Here is a 22,157-nt window from a genome sequence, read left to right as displayed (position 1 = left end):
TACACTTTATATCAGCTAAAATTAAAACAAATCAATATGTCATCCATTTCTATAGAATCAGGCTAGATTCTCAGAAAGACACTATGACATTAGAATTACCTGTTATTGTTCAATATCATCATCATTGAACAGGAGGGAAGGTACATTCAACAAATGCCAAAATATATGGTCATATAACCACAATTAAATCAATTTAATGGAAACTAGTCAAATGTGTTTGAAAACATGTTTTATAAAGAGTGGAAACTTGTTGGAGGTAGATTATATGTTTACCAGTAGATAAATCTATACATACATAGGAGTTTTGAAGTTCATTTATCAGCTTGACCATACTCTTACTGTTCATAGAAAACTATTTACAATATTAAATTCTATATACAAATTAATATTTACCACCTTATTTTTGAAATGACAATACAATGATAACATATGTTTTATTTGAATTTAAAACAACTTTCATTGAAAACTTGGCAGACTCCGGGTCGTCTGAAGCCCGCCCGTGACTGTGGAGTCGAGGAGAGGACGATGACGGAGGAGTATGTGGTGTTTGATGTGAGGCAGGTCATGCCTCTCGGACTTATCACCTACGATCATCATGCTGTCAGTTGATGAGGCAAACGTTGCTGTCGGGAACACGTGTTACATGTAACATTCCACCCCGGTATAGTGGGAACATGTGTTAACATTCCACCCCGGTATAGTGGGAACATGTGTTAACATTCCACCCCGGTATAGTGGGAACATGTGTTAACATTCCACCCCGGTATAGTGGGAACATGTGTTAACATTCCACCCCGGTATAGTGGGAACATGTGTTAACATTCCACCCCGGTATAGTGGGAACATGTGTTAACATTCCACCCCGGTATAGTGGGAACATGTGTTAACATTCCACCCCGGTATAGTGGGAACATGTGTTAACATTCCACCCCGGTATAGTGGGAACATGTGTTAACATTCCACCCCGGTATAGTGGGAACATGTGTTAACATTCCACCTCGGTATAGTGTGAACATGTGTTAACATTCCACCCCGGTATAGTGGGAACATGTGTTAACATTCCACCCCGGTATAGTGGGAACACGTGTTAACATTCCACCACGGTATAGTGGGAACATGTGTTAACATTCCACCCCGGTATAGTGGGAACATGTGTTAACATTCCACCCCGGTATAGTGGGAACATGTGTTAACATTCCACCCCGGTATAGTGGGAACATGTGTTAACATTCCACCCCGGTATAGTACTTTACTGTCGGGAACATGTGTTAACACACCACCCTGGTATAGTGGGAACATGTGTTAACATTCCACCCCGGTATAGTGGGAACATGTGTTAACATTCCACCCCGGTATAGTGGGAACATGTGTTAACATTCCACCCCGGTATAGTGGGAACACGTGTTAACATTCCACCACGGTATAGTGGGAACATGTGTTAACATTCCACCCCGGTATAGTGGGAACATGTGTTAACATTCCACCCCGGTATAGTGAGAACATGTGTTAACATTCCACCCCGGTATAGTGGGAACATGTGTTAACATTCCACCCCGGTATAGTGGGAACATGTGTTAACATTCCACCCCGGTATAGTGGGAACACGTGTTAACATTCCACCCCGGTATAGTGGGAACATGTGTTAACATTCCACCCCGGTATAGTGGGAACATGTGTTAACATTCCACCCCGGTATAGTGGGAACATGTGTTAACATTCCCCCCCGGTATAGTGTGAACATGTGTTAACATTCCACCCCGGTATAGTACTTTACTGTCGAGAACATGTGTTAACATTCCACCCCGGTATAGTGGGAACATGTGTTAACATTCCACCCCGGTATAGTACTTTACTGCATTTAGTATTGATAAATCACATGTCTCAATAAGGATGAGTTTGTGTAAGTCACAAACTTTGGCCGCATTTCATGACTTTATTTTTTTTTAAATTGTGACTTTACCTTTGTTAGGTCATTTTCAATTTAAGTACACCCAATTCGTGTATTCAAAACTTTAATGATTTTCATTAGCATACATGGCCTCAATGAGTTTTCTGACTAAGATGATTAACATCATTTGGTCCACACATATGAACTGTGAACATTTATTTTTGTATGATAATTTACATGCTGTCTGTAGTCGTTGGTTGTGAGAGTAATGCCAAAACCAGATACTAGTGAAATATGTCAATCATGCTGTGCTTAACCCAATTCTCTGATCTGTACACTAGAATATGTTTTGTATTCATTTCATACCAATAAAATATCTTGTATGCAATTTAAGAGGTAAAATTAAGGATGTTTTGGGCATGCAAAGCATTTTAAGTACATGTTGATTTAGAAAATGTAATGAATGTTCTTTATGTTGATTTGTTTATTGATATAACATTTTATAGAATTTTATGTGTAAATTATTATCAATGACTTTTTAGTCTTAAGTGACCTATTCTAATCGCCTTTTGTCGGTCGTCTTGCATCATGTTTCATCCGTCGTTCGTCCAGAAACAGTTTACATTTTTGACTTCTTTTCAGAAACCCTTGAACAAATTGTTAGAGTTATAAAATTTTGTAGAAACCTTCCATGGCCCAAGATAAACCCAAATTGTAAATTATATGCCCCCTCCCCCTCCTCCACCCCCCAGTGGACTGAGGGGAAGGAAATACTTTTCATAGATGGAAAGGTCTTAAGGTGCTTTACCAAAATTGCGAATTTCATTACCCTGGGGTGATGTCTGCCCCTGGGAAGGGGCTTAAAGTAACTACATTTGTATAGTTTGAATTTGAAAATCACATTTTTGACCATTATTTATCAGCATATTATCAGCATGGGATGACAGTTTGATGGTATGCAATTGTTGGCCCTGACAGACCCTGGAGCTGATGGATGGGGCAAAAAAGGGTCAAATTAACTGAAATTTCAAAAATGTTCTTCTCAAGATACGAGACAGAATCAATTTTGATTCAGATATGGTGAAATAAAACACTCTTCATAGATGATAGGGTCTTCATGTTCTTTACCAAAATTGTGAATTTCATGACCCTTGGGTCACACCTTTGCCCCTGGGGAGGGGGTAGACTTTACTATAGTTTATATAGGGAATCATATTTTACTATCATTAGTTGGATTTCTTTTGGAATTAATTCTTACTTGGTTAGAGTTAGCGGTTTCGGAAAGCAGTTTGATGGTATGTAAATGTTGGTGGGACTGACTCCAATGGGCTATTATGGGTGAGGTCAGAAAGGTCAAATTGACAGAAGTATTTCCATTTATTTCATTGAAATATATTTATATAACTCAGGTGACCGTTAAGGCCCATAGGCCTCTTGTTTCATTTGAATTCCCAATGTTGAAGCCTTTGATAGACAAACCAAATAATGGAATCCTTAGTATATCATTAAATCGATGTCGGAGTTTCTCAATATCAACATGTAGATGAGTGTAGTTCATCTAGGTCACAGCAAATTATTGAGAAACACATCTAATTATAGTTAAATATTGTATCTTTAATGCTAAAATCTAATCAATATGAACATGGCATATACCAAAACAACAGTCATATGAATTCCTATTCTAGTCAGCTGTAATAGTGAATGCTGAAAGACACAATTTACACAAGTTTAGTTGAAACAATAATAGATTTCCTCTTTTTATTATTTATTCACAATTAGTTCTGAAAAGTAAAGTGTCCGATGTTCAAAATTTCCTTGTCAAATACTAAATGAATTTACATTGACAATTTTCTTTGTTTTATTTAATAGTAAGTGTTAAATGACACCTGTAACAGAAGTTCAAATTTAGTGAAAAATACATTGAAGTCTTATGTCTTTGTATTTTACACAATTGTCAAATCAAGAATCTCAGCTAATATGAATAATTTTAATCAATAAAATTACCTAATTTTACAAGAGCAGAAAAACATTGTAACAGTTGTTTGATGCAAATATTTTGATATTTTTTTCTTTTGCACATGTCCACAGTTAGATATGAGTAAATATAAGTATATCTTAAGGATACATTGTCTTGAATAATAACTGAATATTATAACTGGAAATTTTGAAAATATGAAAGTCCTTAGAGTGTCAATACAGTGCTTGACCTTCTAAGTTTGTTCGGTATGTAATTCACAATATTTATCAATAACTATAGTGTTAATTCTATATCAATTTCACATTTTTGTAGACTAAAACATTTCATTTAATAAAATATTTTTACCACAAATTAATATATGACTTGGCTACCAGTATTGGTATTTTGTAATTTGATCAGTAGGTGATATCACATTTGTCCACTATTATAGTTATGGAGATATTTGCCTTGGCTACCAGTATTGGTATTGTGTAATATGTCAGTAGGTGATATGGAGATATTTGCCTTGGCTACCAGTATTGGTATTGTGTAATATGTCAGTAGGTGATATCACATTTGTCCACTATTATAGGTATGGAGGTATTTGCTCACTGTTACTGTAATAATGTATATAACTATATTATGAACTTGGGGAACAATGATCTTTGAATAACTGAAGTAAATAGTGTCTTTTGTATCCAAAGTATGTATACAGAAATAATATATTTATTTACAGAAATATTTATCTGTATAATATACAAAAATATGAGCATCATAATTTTATAGTGTTTGAAATCTGTAATCTCTTCAGGATGAATGAATGATGCCCACATAAAAACCCTTATCACTTTAACAGTGATGTTTCCTACTTATAGCATCATTGATGCCTTGTACTGGTGTGATGTTGCCTAGTTATGGCATCACTGATGCCGTGTACTGGTGTGATGTTGCCTAGTTATGGCATCATTGATGCCTTGTACTGGTGTGATGTTTCCTAGATATGACATCATTGATGTCTTGTACTGGTGTGATGTTGCCTAGTTATGGCATCACTGATGTCTTGTACAGGTGTGATGTTGCCTAGATATGACATCACTGATGCCTTCTACTGGAGTGATGTTTCCTAGTTATAGCATCACTGATGCCGTGTACTGTTGTGAGGTTTCCTAGTTATAGCATCATTGATGCCGTGTACTGGTGTGATGTTGCCTAGTTATGACATCACTTATGTCTTGTACTGGTGTGATGTTTCCTAGTTGTGGCATCACTGATGCCTTGTACTGGTGTGATGTTTCCTAGTAATGACATCACTGATGCCAAGTACTGGTGTGATGTTGCCTAGTTATGACTTCATTGATGTCTTGTACTGGTGTGATGTTGCCTAGTTATGGCATCACTGATGTCTTGTACTGGTGTGATGTTGCCTAGTTATGACATCACTGATGCCTTGTACTGGTGTGATGTTGCCTAGTTATGGCATCACTGATGCCATGTACTGGTGTGATGTTGCCTAGTTATGACATCACTGATGCCTTGTACTGGTGTGATGTTGCCTAGTTATGACATCACTGATGCCTTGTACTGTTGTGATGTTTCCTAGTAATGAGATCACTGATGCCGTGTACTGTTGTGATGTTTCCTAGTTATGGCATCACTGATGCCTTGTCCTGGTGTGATGTTGCCTAGTTATGACATCATTGATGCCTTGAACTGGTGTGATGTTTCCTAGTTATGACATCACTGATGCCTTGTACTGGTGTGATGTTTCCTAGTTATGACATCACTGATGCCTTGTACTGGTGTGATGTTTCCTAGTTATGGCATCATTGATGCCGTTTACTGTTGTGATGTTTCCTAGTTGTGGCATCACTGATGCCGTGTACTGGTGTGATGTTGCCTAGTTATGGCATCTGATGTCTTGTACTGGTGTGATGTTTCCTAGTTATGACATCACTGATGCCTTGTACTGGTGTGATGTTTCCTAGTTGTGGCATCACTGATGCCGTGTACTGTTGTGATGTTGCCTAGTTATGACATCACTGATGCCTTGTACTGGTGTGATGTTTCCTAGTTATGGCATCACTGATGCCGTGTACTGTTGTGATGTTGCCTAGTTATGACATCACTGATGCCGTGTACTGGTGTGATGTTGCCTAGTTATGGCATCTCTGATGTCTTGTACTGGTGTGATGTTGCCTAGTTATGACATCACTGATGCCTTGTACTGGTGTGATGTTTCCTAGTTATGACATCACTGATGCCATGTACTGGTGTGATGTTGCCTAGTTATGACATCACTGATGCCTTGTACTGGTGTGATGTTTCCTAGTTATGGCATCACTGATGCCTTGTACTGGTGTGATGTTTCCTAGTAATGACATCATTGATGCCGTGTACTGGTGTGATGTTGCCTTGTTATGGCATCATTGATGTCTTGTACTGATGTGATGTCATCATTTCAGTTGTTGATGTGTATGTGTAATGATGTGACAGTAAAAATCACCTATTCTTTTTTAAGAGTTTAAAGAGGTGAAAATCACTGGATATTGATTTTAAACTCATGTTTTTTTATCCATCAACACAATAACAATATGTGTCATGTAAACAATCAGACAAACAAATGTCATCACCTTATGTTACTTCATCCACGCATTGAAATTATCATGGACATGCCTAATTATAGTTGATAAAATAAACATTTATGTTTATTACTTGATAAGGTTAATGTTGTGACGGATGATAATGAGGTCTGACATATTCCTTATGCTCTGTGTGACCTCTAATGTGTGTTGTTTGTTGTCTCTGTGACCTCTAATGTGTGTTGTTTGTTGTCTGTGTGACCTCTGTGTGTTGTTCGTTCTCTGTGTGACCTCTAATGTGTGTTGTTAGTGTGATCTCTAATGTGTGTTGTTCGTTCTCTGTGTGACCTCTAATGTGTGTTGTTCGTTCTCTGTGTGACCTCTAATGTGTGTTGTTTGTTGTCTGTGTGACCTCTAATGTGTGTTGTTTGTTGTCTGTGTGACCTCTGTGTTGTTTGTTGTCTGTGTGACTTCTGTGTGTTGTTCGTTCTCTGTGTGACCTCTAATGTGTGTTGTTTGTTGTCTCTGTGACCTCTGTGTGTTGTTTGTTGTCTCTGTGACCTCTAATGTGTGTTGTTTGTTGTCTGGGTGACCTCTAATGTGTGTTGTTTGTTCTCTGTGTGACCTCTAATGTGTGTTGTTCGTTCTCTGTGTGACCTCTAATGTGTGTTGTTTGTTGTCTCTGTGACCTCTAATGTGTGTTGTTTGTTGTCTGTGTGACCTCTAATGTGTGTTGTTTGTTGTCTGTGTGACCTCTAATGTGTGTTGTTTGTTCTCTGTGTGACCTCTGTGTGTTGTTTGTTGTCTGTGTGACCTCTGTGTGTTGTTTGTTGTCTGTGTGACCTCTAATGTGTGTTGTTCGTTCTCTGTGTGACCTCTAATGTGTGTTGTTTGTTGTCTGTGTGACCTCTAATGTGTGTTGTTTGTTGTCTCTGTGACCTCTGTGTGTTGTTTGTTGTCTGTGTGACTTCTGTGTGTTGTTCGTTCTCTGTGTGACCTCTAATGTGTGTTGTTTGTTGTCTGTGTGACCTCTGTGTGTTGTTTGTTGTCTCTGTGACCTCTAATGTGTGTTGTTTGTTGTCTGTGTGACCTCTAATGTGTGTTGTTTGTTGTCTGTGTGACCTAGAATGTGTGTTGTTTGTTGTCTGTGTGACCTCAAATGTGTTTTGTTTGTTGTCTCTGTGACCTCTAATGTGTGTTGTTTGTTGTCTCTGTGACCTCTAATGTGTTTTGTTTGTTGTCTCTGTGACCTCTAATGTGTGTTGTTTGTTGTCTCTGTGACCTCTGTGTGTTGTTTGTTGTCTCTGTGACCTCTAATGTGTTTTGTTTGTTGTCTCTGTGACCTCAAATGTGTGTTGTTTGTTGTCTCTGTGACCTCTAAATTCTTATTTGTTATCTGATGATCTGTATTGTGTGACCCATATAATCGTAGATGAAGCTGTGTATATCGCTAGAGTGATAGCTTTACTTTTGGTACATCAGGACAACCCTTTCTGTCAATAAACATGCATCATATTTACGGACGAAGTTTGCGAGGATATAGGTTTTATATATAATATATTTATATAGATAAACTTATAAATATGTGTGAGAAAAACATGCAGATTTGATAGGAATTATTCGTAAATATTAAACTCACTGTAACATATGTCGCCGCCGTTAATAAAGTGTGACGTCACACTGCGTTTTAATGCACAATTTAAACGTATCAAGTATTCAGGAGTACAAACCTATATCCTATATGGAAGCTTAAGACTCAGCTGTAGCTACATGGTCTGCCTCGTATATTGTAATAACATGAAATACTAGATTATGGTCAATTGAATCACGAATTTATTATATTCTTACGAGTGATAAATTAGAAATTATTAATTTGATAAAATTTTGTATAATTACTGTTTATATCATCACTTTGCCTAGTGATAATGTAAATCTAGTGATGATATAACATTTAATTTTGCCGAATCAGAATGGCCCATTTTATTTACCGCATTGTAACCCGCCGTTTTTTTGCTGTGATTCTGAAAGGAAGTGTAGGTAGAAAAATTGGTAACTTACTACATCTTTGCAGCATACAATAATGTTTTTGATCAAGTATTCATTTTAACACTAGTTTTATAAGCATAAATTCCAGATAACTGCAGAAAACACTCAAATTACGTTGATCATACGATTCAAAATGGCGCTGGCTTCTTATCAAGCGTAGAACACACCGTCAAGGATTACGCAAAAGTGGTTTCATAATTTTTCGACACATAGACCTTTGTAATATTTCTTCGTTTTTAAAATGAAACAAAAAAAGAATATTTAGTTAAAATGTTTAAATATATTCACTCGTATTACAGAATATAGTGGTCCGAATTACCATTTAATATAACTTCATTCACTTGTACGTTGGAAGGCATATGATGGTTGTGGAATTCCCCATTTGTCGTTCAAAATATAATTATCATTATCTATAATAAAACTATTACTGTCACTTATACATGTTCACGTTACACAAAAGTCGTGTAGATCTCTATGGCTGTAGCAAGAGGTTATTGTCCTCTAGATTTGTCTCAAGAGAATTTCGCCGTATAATGTGCAAATCATTTTTTTCAAAAATATGAAAATAAAAAATGAAAAAAGTATATTGTAATATTATTCTATTTAATATTTCGTTTTTTAATTTCTTCTTAATAGCGTCGTTTTCAAGTTTTCAGTGACCGATACCATACGTAAATCGCCAATATACATTACATGTACTGATTGTGCCTCAAGAAACCCTGATCCTTTCAATATGTTATGAATACCGTACATATCTTAGTTTGAACAAAATCCCTAACCTACAATGTTACATGTTTACTAAGCATCACATTGCATGTGTGTTTCCACAACATTGTGTTGTGTTTAATATTTAAGAGTGATTTTGTAATTTAATTAGGGATGAAAATGTGTTATTAAAATGATGTTGAAAGTGAATCAAGAATTTGGTTGTGTCAATAACTTGTACTGGATTAGGTGTTTGAACTTAATGATGGATTATTTGTCCATCCACCGGAAAATTTTCGTTTTGCGTTGTGTCCGGCCGTTCTCTCGTCCGTCAGCACTTTATCTTGTCCAGACTCTATCCCCTACACTATTTGTCACTAGAACTTCATACTTTGGTCATAAGTTTACCATGGAGATAAGGTGTGTCAGGTAGCAAATGTAGGTCACTTTGGCATACATTTTGACCTTTGACCTACATGTATATCAAAGAAAAAGTTTGTCCTGGCTCTATCTCCTATGACCTACATCAAAGTAAAAAATTGTTTGGGTCTGATCTGTTCTCTTCCTGTCACTGGAAGTAATATTTCTGAATTTATTCACATTAATGCCACCAACTGAATGTGGTTAGACTTTGTATCGTGGGTAAATATATTAATTCATTACGTTAAGGAAGTCATTTAACATTTAACTGTATATACAACTGAACACTACAGTTCCTAACAGAAACGTATCAATTTAAATTGTAGTATCACTTGTTCAACTTTGACAGATGATATTATCAGAGCGTTGGATTTGCGAAGGGCAAAAAAATGTCTGAACCACGATATTTGGCGGTGAACAGAGTCGTTCCTTTCTTCAAGTAGTATTATTTTGTATTAATGACAGGTGGATTTTTGTGTACGTTCAGCATGGGTAGATATAAACATCGCCTGCACTGGTATTGAAGTTGGCGGCGTCGAGACACTTTTGTCTGTAGTACGAGCCATGTACCTATTCATATCCTTAAACATATCAAATGTTGTATTGCTGGAAAGAGGGCATAACCTTTTTCCAGTTGTATCAAAACTAATTAGATCATTCTATTAAATGACATCACAAACAATCTTGCAAAATAACCTTAAATGTCAAATTTTCGCATCATTTAACCTGCTTCTGGGCTCGGGAGCATTGTCATAATGAGGACAATTCCCAGGATACAGACACTCTAATGGTGTCTGATTAAAGAGGAGAGATACATTTATAGAAGAAGGGGGCAAGAAAGAAGGAAGGAAGGAAAATGATAAATAAAACATAGTTGTTTAAAAAGGAAGTCCCAAGCGCACATCCAGCTGCAACCCCTGCGCGGTGACCTTTAGCGGTGACCTTTAGGCCAAAGCTTCCGGTAGAGAAAAAAAATGGAATCCTCAATTTACATGTATTTTCAATTATAAAAACAATATAAAATCAAAGTACTGCAAGTACTGTAGCACTAAAATTCTTGTGCAATTTTATCAGTTGACAATATTTTACATGTTCTTTTCTGTTGGAATTGTATCACAAACAGGATTTCCTTTCTTTTTGAGCAAGTCGATATGCAGTTCTTCAATTGGTTCATTACCGTAATTTGACAGGTAACACGTTTGGACCCGACCAAACTCACATGTCCATTGTATTCATTTTAGTTAGCCGAAAGCCGTTTGAAAGTGTTAACACAGGTGTTGCATTGAATATGGTTGATGTTAACTTATTCAAATGAACGAACAAGTCAAATGTAACTAAACTATATGTGAAATTTGAAATTTAGCGATAATGGCTGTCTGTCGGCCATGTTGTTTTCATATTGTCCCAAAATGCAATACGAGGGACCAAGAGGAACCTACATATGAAATTTGAGAAAGATCCCTTCTGTACCTTCTGTAAGATAGCGATAACAAACTTCAGTTGTCAAAATCAAAGATGGCTGTCTGTTGGCTATGTTGTTATCTGACTGGTCCCAAAATAAAATATGCATAACTAAGGACCAAGGGCAACCGATATATCAAATTTGAGAAAGATCCCTTCAGTTCTGTCTGAGAAATAGCGATAACAAACTTCAGTTGTCAAAATCCAAGATGGCTGTCTGTCGGCCATGTTGTTTTCTGACTGGTCCCAATTAAGGATCGAATCTTGATTTGGTCGATTTCATGAGGGTCATGAATTGAGTTGCTCTTGAGACAAATTCAACATGAACTTCGCAGTTCATGTTGAATTTGTCTCAAGAGCAGCTCAATTCATGACCCCATGAAATCGACCAAATCAAGATTCAATCCTTATATTTCAATTGGTTTTTTTTTAATAAAAAGGTCGGTCTAGATATTAATGTCTCGAAGCTTGTGTAAGTCCAAATGCGGAAAAGCCCGAGGAGTTCCGGATTGTGCATGTCTAGTCGGTCGAGTAAAATAGTCCGCAATATTAGGATTAAAAACAGCATTATTTTGTCAAAATAGAAGTATTTAGCGTATCTGGTCTTCTTAAAATACAAGAGCACATTATAAATTTGATAATTTTAATAATTATTCTATGTTTATAACAACAATGTAGAAAAAGTGAAATCGTTCCGCGGAAGGATTTTAACCATATATCATACGCACCGATCAGTGTTAATCTGGTCAAATTCATGAGCAAATGAAACAGATTAAGTTTGGTAGTTTCATTGAGTCCAACTTCAGTAGAAATTGAAATATAATGAAATATGCATAACTAGGGACCAAGGGCAACCTACAATGTACGAATCATTCGTGATTCACAGCCCGATTTCCGTCTGAGTTGAATATTAGTTCAATAGTTTTATATGTTGTTGAAATAATTATTAAGACATAAATTGAAATATTAAAGACACTTGAATAAACTATATATTATTCAATAATCAACACAAAGGTTGCTGTATTGAAATCATTTAAATTTTAAGAATATCTTTTTTTGATATACATATGTTACACCATAACTTTTTTACACTTTTTATAATTCCAACATCCTCATTATGCAAATTCCACATGAACTTGTATAAAACAAAATAAGAATAAAAGATAATGATTTAATATATTATCCATGGTTATACATATTACATAATATGCAAGAAATAGTGAATGCATGGCGCAGTAGAATGGTGATTTGCAGTTTAATATGTTTTTTTTAATATTGATTTTACAAAGGCAATGCAATTACCAGTTTGTATTATTACTTTACCTTGATAAATAAGATTATGAACTGTATATGATTAACTACTTAGATTCAATTTCTGTATGAAAAATTTAATTTTTGTTGCTATTATAGCGTGTGTTATATAGATTTACTGGGCAATACGACTTTCAACATATTTCAACTATACAAATTACTCCATCCTACTCTTTAAGTCACCTAATACATTCACAGTTATGGAAGTAATTTCTACCATATATGAAGATTAATTTCTCAGACCAATAAGTTGACATATCTGTGTATCTCTAACCGGCCAGTGTATTGAAAGATTTCCTGAGGCTATACCTGAACTGTTCAGGTAAGCAAAAGGTGTCACATCTGTATCAGCAGGGGTGAGGAGAGGAGGGGAGGGGGTGTTAACCTATATACCTCCATTTTTCACCTGCGAGATATACCCAGAATTTCCTAAGACTGTCTTTATAATAACTTTAACTAGATGTAAAGCATCTTTGACTGTAGGTTTAAAGATACAGTACAATTTATCGTTTTGTATCGGATTAGAAAACTCTACTGAGCTAGATCTAGTTACACTTCTTTTGCATTAAAACATATGTACTTTGAGCAATTAATATAATAATTAGAATAAGACCATCAAATGTTAGATGGCTATAAAAAAAAATCAAAATTTACACGGCGCAGATATGTTAAAAGTTGTTACATTCAAATTTAAATATATAAAGTCAATTTCGGATCAATATTAAAACGATTTCCGGTGAAGAGAGACGACAGAGTTTTTAAAAGAACTTATTTAATATATCTGTGTTTCTTTTATACTCAGAACATTTTAAACATACAGTTATTACAGTCACCATATGTAAATAAGTATTTTTTTTTATAAAAATTCATGTTTATAAGTTTCGTTTGAAAAAAAGAGAGATTTTGCCGATTTTTGTGAGAGAATGGCTGCAGTTCTATCCCAACATTCTTAAATCAATTGAAATATACTGTTTCTTAGCAAATATTTCTAGGTTGCTAATAACACAATTTCACTTCAGGTAAAGTTGTTAATTGGAGAATTCACCTGTGACCCAATTTGGCGACAGTCGGAGTGTTTCACGGTTGGCTGACTCTTGTAATTATATCCTTGGGGTCAATTAGTGTCAACACGAAATCGACCTTCAAGGCGAATGGAAAGAAACATATGCCGGGGAAAGATTTCTTTTAAATGACGAGAATATGCTCAATGGACAAAGATTACTCATTTTTGCTACAGATACAGCATATCAGTGAATCCTCCATCATTTTTGGAGATGGTACATTCTACTCATGCCCTGGACTATTCTACCAGTTATATACTTTACACGGCCAGGTACAACAAACAGTGTTTCCATTTATATACGGTCTATTACCGAACAAGACTCAGCAAACATATAATACTTTCTTTAGTGCCATTAGCCAGCTTTTGACCGACAGAAATATTCAGTTGACAGCTCATTCCGTTTTATTTGACTTTGAAGTTGCAGCAAAGAATGCCTTTAGGGCTGTGTTTCCAGCAGTTTCTGTCAAGTCATGTTTTTTTCACTATACACAGTGTGTTTGGAGGAAAACACAGTCTTGTGGTCTTGCTACCAGATATAGAAATGATGATGATGTAAAGACACTTGTCCGTAGAGCAGCAGTGCTTCCTTTGGTACCAGTGGGTCGGGTTGAGGACGTTTGGTTCAACGCACTTGAGGATAGTGAGGACCATACTCCAGAGGTAAATGGCACTCAATTTTTAACCTAATTTGAATGTTCGAACCAGAGGCAATTTCATGGCTGTGGGCTTTAGTTATAGAGAAAAAGATGAAAATGTAAATTCTGTGTTAGGCATGACACCAGAAAACAGACAAAATGGTTGTTGATATGTTTACTAATGAAATGATTTGTATTTTTACAGATGACCAGATTTAAAGATTATATAACAGAAACATGGGTCGAAAGCCATGACAAGGAGACATGGAATCATTTTGAAAATGCTGGACCAAGGACTACAAACCACGTCGAAGGATGGCATAGTAAAGTGAACCGTCTCTGTAGTAGTGCCCATCCAAACATCTATAGCATTATTAAACTAATCAAATCCATTCAGGCAACTAATGAGTCTAAGATCATCCAGCTGGAAGCAGGAGCAAGACCAAGGAGGAAAAAGGCCAAGTATCAGCGCATTGATGCTAGATTGCGCATCCGGAAGGACAGGTTCAGGAATGGTGAACTTGACGTTTACGCATATGCTGACGCAGCATCTCACTTAATTCATCTGAATGAGTAAACCCCAACTACATATTCGAATGGAAAATGTGAACTATATAATCTAACCTGTAATATAAACATTTTGCTATCTTATTTATAAATGCTATATATGTATTATATTGAGTTACCTTGTGATATGAATTAAATAATTATGTTTTACATACATTTTGTTTATGAATTCATCATTTTGATAGATAAATATTTAAGATACAATGTAACTGTCGTAGTTTATATAGTATATTTTAAATGATATATATGTTAGTCTGCATTTTGTATTGATATTTTAAATATATGTATGTGTACATGTAAGTCTTAATAACTGTGCTATGAACCACATATTTTTATCTGTATTTTGTATCTTAATCATTAATAAATTATCTGTGACTTGTTAGTAAAATAAAACATGATAAAATGTGGCAACTTCATTTTCATCTTAGTTTACCTGTGTCTACCTGAGCTGTCAAGTGTTTTGATAGTTATCACCGCTGTTGTTTTAGTAAAATACACCTATTCCACTCTGGCCAACATTTTTCTCTACCTATTTCTCACCCAAAATCTCATATGTTGGCTAGACTGGAAGACACCATATATAGCTGGTGTCATCCTGTTTCTCCCAAAGCTGAAAAATATATATCCTAAAGATATCATGTTACCATTATATGTAAAACTTTTCAATATTTTCAACAGGAGTCGTCCCTAGTTGTTGAGTCGAAGGTAATATTATCCCCATCTTCAAAAATAAAGGCTCCGAATCTGATCCTAAAAACTACCGCCCCATCACCATTCTGAGCTGTGTGGGCAAGCTATTTACAGCTATACTTACCTGTAGATTAACCAACTATTCCGAGGAGTTCCGGGTAATCAATGAAAGTCAATCTGGTTTCCGAAGAGGTTACTCCACAACTGACACTATCTTCACTATATATACATACCATACTTGAATTAATGAAAACTCTAAAGAAAAATATTATATTGCGCCTTCATTGATTTCGAGAAGGCCTTTGATACCGTTTGGAGAGAGGCTTTATGGCACAAACTTCTATCAAATAATATTAACGGAAATATGCATAAAATTATTGTAAATATGTATAGTCAAGAATAGTAAATAACGGAGAAAGTTCAAACTTCTTCAGGTGTAAAAACGGTGTAAGGCAAGGTGAAAATATGTCATCTTTCCTTTTCTCTATTTTTCTTAATGATTTACAATATTTTTTATCAACAATGAATGTTAATTGTCTTACTACAGTATCTAAATTACTAGAAGACAAGCTCGGTGTGTATTTAAAGTTATTCTGTCTTTTATACGCTGATGACACTGTATTGTTAGCAGAAAGTCGCGATGATCTCCAAAATATGTTAAATAACTTCGGTATATATTGTAACAAGTGAAACTTGAAGGTAAATATAGGAAAATCAAAAGTAATGATTTTTGGACGACAGAAGGTACCAGCAGACTTTAGATTCATTTTCGATGGTAAAGCCTTAGACATAGTTACTGAATTCAATTACCTTGGTATACCATTTTTTAAATCGGGGAATTTCTTAAGAGCTAAAAAGAACCAAGCACTTAAAGGAACTAGAGCCATGTATGAAGTGTTAAAAAAAGGGAGATTACATAATCTATCAATACAGTGTCAACTGGATTTATTTGACAAAATTGTGTCACCAGTTCTGCTATACGGTTGTGAAGTGTGGGGTTTTTCGAATAACACTATAATTGAAAGAGTTCATTTAAAGTTTTGTAAGATGTAACTTCACCTTAAATCATCAACTCCTGATTTTATGGTTTATGGAGAGCTCGGCAGACATCCACTAGATATCGAAATTGAAACCAGAATGATAAGTTTTTGGACACGATTAATAGCAGCTAAAGAAGGTAAAATAAGTAACTTATTATATAAGGCATCAGCCATAGTAAATGAAGAAAATGGTGGTTCAATTGCCTGGACCGAATGCATTAAAACATACTGAATAACTGTGGACTCTCCAACATATGGTTGAATCAAAATTATGTAAATCCAAAATGGCTTCCTTTAAAAATAAAGCTAACATTGACAGACCAATTTGAGCAAAGTTGGGCGGAAACATGTAGAAACTCTCCAAAATCCATAAATTATAGAGTTTTTAAATCTGAAGTTACTTTTGAAAATTATTTTAATATTCTTTCCAGAAAAGATGCTATATTATTGTGTAAATTCAGAACATTAGTCATTTACCTATTGAAACTGGAAGTTGGCGACATATACCGAGGGAAGAACGTCTCTGCCAGAAATGTAATAAAAGAGATATTGGAGACGAATATCACTATATTTTTGAATGTTCGACCTTAAATATTGAAAGGAGAAGCTTTTTACCTCAAAAATTAATCATCCGACATAGTGTAATTTCATTGCAAGATAGCATGATGTCCAAAAGACTCTCTTCCTTAAAAAAGTTATGTAACTTTATCAAAAAAATCTATTTCGTATGTTCCCCTGAGTAGATATTTTAATTCAAATACAAGTTTACATCTTTATGATACTTTCATCCCTCTGTATATCCACGCATGTTCACCAAATTCCATATTATTGTAAATTTACATGTATTGCATTTTGTAGTATATCTCTGTATACCTGTGGCTCATTCCCCGAACACCAACTCTGGTGAAGACAAAGGGAGGTGTTATTGTAGGAAGTTCTTTGAAGTTTAGTTATAGCCTGTTTCAATATGGAATACCAACTCAGGTAAAAAAAAAAAAGGGTCAACTCAGGTAAATAAATCAGATATATAGTTTTCTAATACAAAGCACTATCATATAGATGATTTTACTAGTAATAAAAATGAAATAAAAAAAATCAAATTTCCAAAGCACTATGCCTAACTTATATATTTTATTATCAATAGAACCAATATCAGATTACAATATATATATAAAAACAAATAAAAATCAGAAGCTATTTCCTAAATTCAAAGCACTAAATATATATGTATATATTACTATTTATAATGACAATATTATATTAAAATATATATAAATATGTAAACATGTAAACTAGAGAAAAAAAAAAAAGTAGTATATCTCGAGCACAATCTGGTTTTAGAAAAGGATACTCAACCACTGAAAATATTTTCATACTACATGTTCTTATCTCTATCTATTTCTCTAAAAATAAAAAAAACTATACTGTTCATTTATTGATTTTAAAAAGCGTTTGATACGGTGTGGCGTATCGGATTATGGAGAAAAATGCAGACCTCTTCCCTCACGGGTGAAATTTTCAAAGTTATCAATAATTTATATAATAACACTAAATCATGTGTTCGAAACGGAATTGAGACATCTGATTTGTTCATGTGTAACGTCGGTTTAAAACAAGACGAAAATTTGTCACCATTTTTTTTCTATATACCTTAACGATTTAGAAGATTATCTTCAACAAAATAATGGTTCTTGTTTGCAAGAAATTGATAGTTTATGTGAACATACTCTTGGTGTATATGTTAGATTATTTATTTTATATACAGATGTTACCGTATTGATGTCCGAATCTCCTGAAGGGCTACAAAGTGCAAGAAAATGAAGTAGCAGACTTTAAGTGGCTTAGCTATATAAAACAAATACTTAATGATACTGGTTTTAACAACATTTGGATATACCAAACCCCTTGCACTGTTTTTAAAACACTGCTTAAAAGACGTTTATGTGACCAATTCATTCAAAACTGGTTTTCTACTATCCAATCATCGTCTCGTGGACAATTTTACTCTATCTTTAAAAAACAGTTTAACATTGAGTCTTATCTAATTAAGCTTAATTCCCAAGAGCGCATTATTATCAGCAAATTTAGAATGTCAAATTTAAAGTTACCTGTTGAAACTGGTAGATGAATTGGTATACCATGTAATGATCGTAATTGCTTGTTATGTCATAACGGTATTGGTGATGAATACCACTATTTATTTCAATGCAATGATATTTTAGTGACAGAGTTTAGACACAGATACATTCCAAATTATTACTATATAAATCCAAGTTTAACTAAAATGGAAGGTATGTTTGAAATATGTAACAAGTCATTATTATCTAGAGTGAGTCATTTCCTGAAAATTGTAGAAAAACTTTGTATTTCAAGTAGATAATAGATAAGTATATTATTTCATATGTTGTATTGTAGTTATTATATGTATAGTGAGATAACATTGTTTATAACATCGTTAGTATATACACTCTTGTATTTTCATGTTATTACCCTGTAAGCTTTGTACATTGTTTTGTCATATTGACCTCTTATTACACACTTTGTGAATAGTGAATAAAATCTTTAAATCTTGAATCAGGTGAGTTGATTTACCTGTGTTCTGATTTACCTGTGTTCTTACACTGAGAACATTTCTGTAACAGACTATAACTCCCTATCAACACACCTTAATCCCTATGTAAACACCCCACCCTAACCAGAGTTGGTGTTCGGGGAAGACCCCAGTTGATTTTGATAATGTTTCTAAAAGTATTAGTGCTTTATTCACTACCGCTGCTAACATGTCATTTGGACGTAAACCTGTACACAAAGTCAGAAGAAATGATAATAATAAACCATGGTTTACGGCTAATTGTAGAAAACTTCGTAAAGAATTTCATACTGCCAAACAAAATTATAGCAGAATAAAAAATTTTGCGAATAAAAACGAACTAAAAAGGAGAAGTCGTATTTATAGAAAAGCAGTAAATAAAGAATATAAAAAGTATACATTTAATATGGAGAATAAATTAAGAGACTCTGTAAAAAACAATCCAAAGTTTTTATGGGATATGCTAAATAAGGTCTCAGGCCAATCAAAAACGTGTCAAAGTAAAATACCGATAAATGAACTTTACGATTATTTCAAAAAATTGAACTCGGCCAATTATGAAGATGATAATATTGATATTACTTTCTTAGATGATGAGGATGATTTCACTGAAGACCTTAATTCAGAAATTACTGCAGCGGAAATAATAAACGCTATAGAAAATCTTAAAAATAATAAAGCTAGTGGAATTGACGAAATACGAAATGAATACATAAAAAGTACTATAGACATATGTTTGCCTCTATATACAGAACTATTTAATATAATTCTTAATACTGGAAGAGTGCCTCAGGAATGGACTGTAGGTATAATTAAACCAATATATAAGAACAAAGGAGACCCTAGGGACCCAGATAATTATCGAGCGATAACACTTGTATCTTGTTTGGGAAAGGTATTTACCTCTATAGTTAATGATAGATTAACCAAATTGGCCGATAAAATCAATCTAGTGTCATCCGCCCAAGCCGGATTCCGAAAGGGATATTCTACCACCGAAAATATTTTCATATTACATTTATTAATTTCTTTATATTTCTCGAAGGGTAAAAAACTATATTGCTCCTTCATTGACTTTAAAAAGGCGTTCGACACTGTGTGGAGAGCGGGGTTATGGAGAAAACTTCAGAATAGTAGAATAACGGGGAAAATATTCAAGGTCATTTATAATCTTTATCAAAATACAAAATCTTGTGTAATTAACGGTAATGACAAGTCTGATTTCTTCATGTGTGATGTCGGGGTAAAACAAGGGGAAAATTTGTCACCGTTTTTGTTTTCCTTGTTTCTTAATGATTTAGAAACTTTTTTTGACCAACATAATGTTCCGTTTTTGAATGATGTATATACACTAAGTGAACAAAACCTGGATTTGTATGTAAAACTGTTTGTTATATTATATGCTGATGATACTGTTCTTATGGCTGAAACACCAGATGGGTTACAGAATGCATTAAACGAATTTCAAAACTATTGTGATGAATGGAAACTTTCGGTTAACACGCAAAAAACAAAAGTAATAATATTTGAAAAAAGAAAAAGTCGAAGAAACGTCAACTTTTTATTCAATAATGAGAGTTTAGATATACAAGACTCCTATACATATCTTGGATTAATGTTAAATTATAATGGTGTTTTCACAAAAGCCAGAAGTAAATTATCGGAACAAGCAAAGAAAGCCATGTACGCATTGTATACAAAAATTAGAAATATTTCATTACCGATAGATCTGCAGTTAAAACTATTTGATGCACTTGTTATGCCAATTTTGTTATATGCATGTGAAATCTGGGGCTACGAAAATACTAAGATTATTGAAAAAATACACTTACAGTTTTGTAAAAGGATTTTAAATGTTCGCACAAGTACGCCAAATTATATGGTATATGGTGAATTGGGTAGGTACCCTTTAGAAATTGAAATAAAAACAAGAATGATTATGTTTTGGCATAAACTCATAACAGGCGAAATGAAATTATCTACTACAATGTATAAATTAATGTACAAGTTACATCAGGATTCAGTATTTAGTTCTAGATGGTTATTATATATACGAGACATATTGAACAATACTGGTTTTAATGATATATGGTTACTTCAACATTCTTGTACAAGTAATAGAGAATATCTTAAAATAATCATTAAACAAAGACTTCAAGATCAATTTGTTCAAAAATGGTTTAATGAAATTGATAGCTCCTCGCGAGGACAAGTATATTCTTTGTATAAATCTCAGTTTAATTTTGAACCATACCTATTGAAATTGAATCATAACGACCGAAGATATTTGTGTAAATTTAGAACTTCTAATATAAAATTTCCTATAGAGACAGGGAGATGGAATAACGTTCCTCGCGAGGAAAGGTTATGTCCTCTCTGTACAAACTGTGTTGGTGATGAGTACCACTATCTATATGTCTGTAAAAATGATTCTGTTGTAGCACTACGAGCAATTTATATACCAAAATATTATTATACTAATCCTAATTGTGACAAAATGAAAGGAATGTTCTCTATATGTAATTCAGGTTTGTTAAGTAAAGTAAGTCGTTTTATCCAAAGAGTAATTAAGCTTTTAAGTATGTAAAGAACATTAGAATAATTCATGATTTGTATGATTTATCTTGATTTGTCTATTGATTACTTTGTCCATCCAATAGTTCTCTTTTTCCCCTTTATGACCTCTTGTTACATATGTATATATGTCATGAGTGAACCAATAAAATCTTGTAAATCTTGTAAAAATCTTGATTTACCTGTGTTCTGATTTACCTGTGTTCTTACACTGAGAACATTTCTGTAACAGACTATAACTCCCTATCAACACACCTTAATCCCTATGTAAACACCCCACCCTAACCAGAGTTGGTGTTCGGGGAAGACCCCATACCTGTATAGGTGTTGAGATAATAAATGAAATGAAATGTTTCTCCCAAAAACTTATGTAAACAATATAGGGAGAGTGTTGTTTTAACAGTTAAGTTAACTGCTACCTGTACAGGTAAATCAACGTTCCTGTTACCTGTACAGGTAAATTAAGGTGTCTATTACTGAATTTATCAGTTGACAAATAAAAAACAATAAAAGATTTATCCATATATTCACAGATAGTTTGAATTTAAAAATAAAACGTGTAATTTAATAAGAAATAAATAGATAAAATAAAAAGCTATATATGTATACATGTATATTTATGATAAATTTA

At 34.2% G+C, this 22,157-nt stretch overlaps 2 protein-coding genes across 2 annotated transcripts in view; both read left to right on the top strand.

Moving 5' to 3' along the window:
* The window catches only part of LOC117325026, a 38,065-nt gene extending 37,412 nt beyond the window's left edge, over positions 1-653 (top strand). Inside the window, exon 17 of the mRNA XM_033880924.1 lies at positions 475-653. Within this exon, the coding sequence (XP_033736815.1) occupies positions 475-609 (135 nt within the window). The 3' untranslated portion in view covers positions 610-653. The remainder of the gene's footprint in view (positions 1-474) is intronic.
* A 12,921-nt stretch (positions 654-13,574) lies between these two features.
* LOC117324852 lies at positions 13,575-15,020 on the top strand. The gene is made up of 2 exons (XM_033880681.1): positions 13,575-14,090; positions 14,271-15,020. The coding sequence occupies exons 1-2, from the start codon at positions 13,575-13,577 to the stop codon at positions 14,640-14,642; spliced, it is 888 nt and encodes a 295-aa protein (XP_033736572.1). The 3' UTR covers positions 14,643-15,020.
* Positions 15,021-22,157: the final 7,137 nt, after the last annotated feature.

Source organism: Pecten maximus, chromosome 4 (assembly GCF_902652985.1).
Source record: "Pecten maximus chromosome 4, xPecMax1.1, whole genome shotgun sequence".
In the NCBI taxonomy this organism is placed as follows: domain Eukaryota; kingdom Metazoa; phylum Mollusca; class Bivalvia; order Pectinida; family Pectinidae; genus Pecten; species Pecten maximus.
The sequence above is the reverse complement of the archived record's forward strand: the minus strand, read 5'-3'. Positions and strand labels throughout refer to the sequence as shown.

Coding starts and splice junctions, on each gene's coding strand:
- LOC117324852 (XM_033880681.1), top strand. CDS start 13,575: ATGGACAAAGATTACTCATTTTTGCTACAGATACAGCATATCAGTGAA. Junction 14,091..14,270: donor GTGAGGACCATACTCCAGAG/GTAAATGGCACT, acceptor GTATTTTTACAG/ATGACCAGATTTAAAGATTA.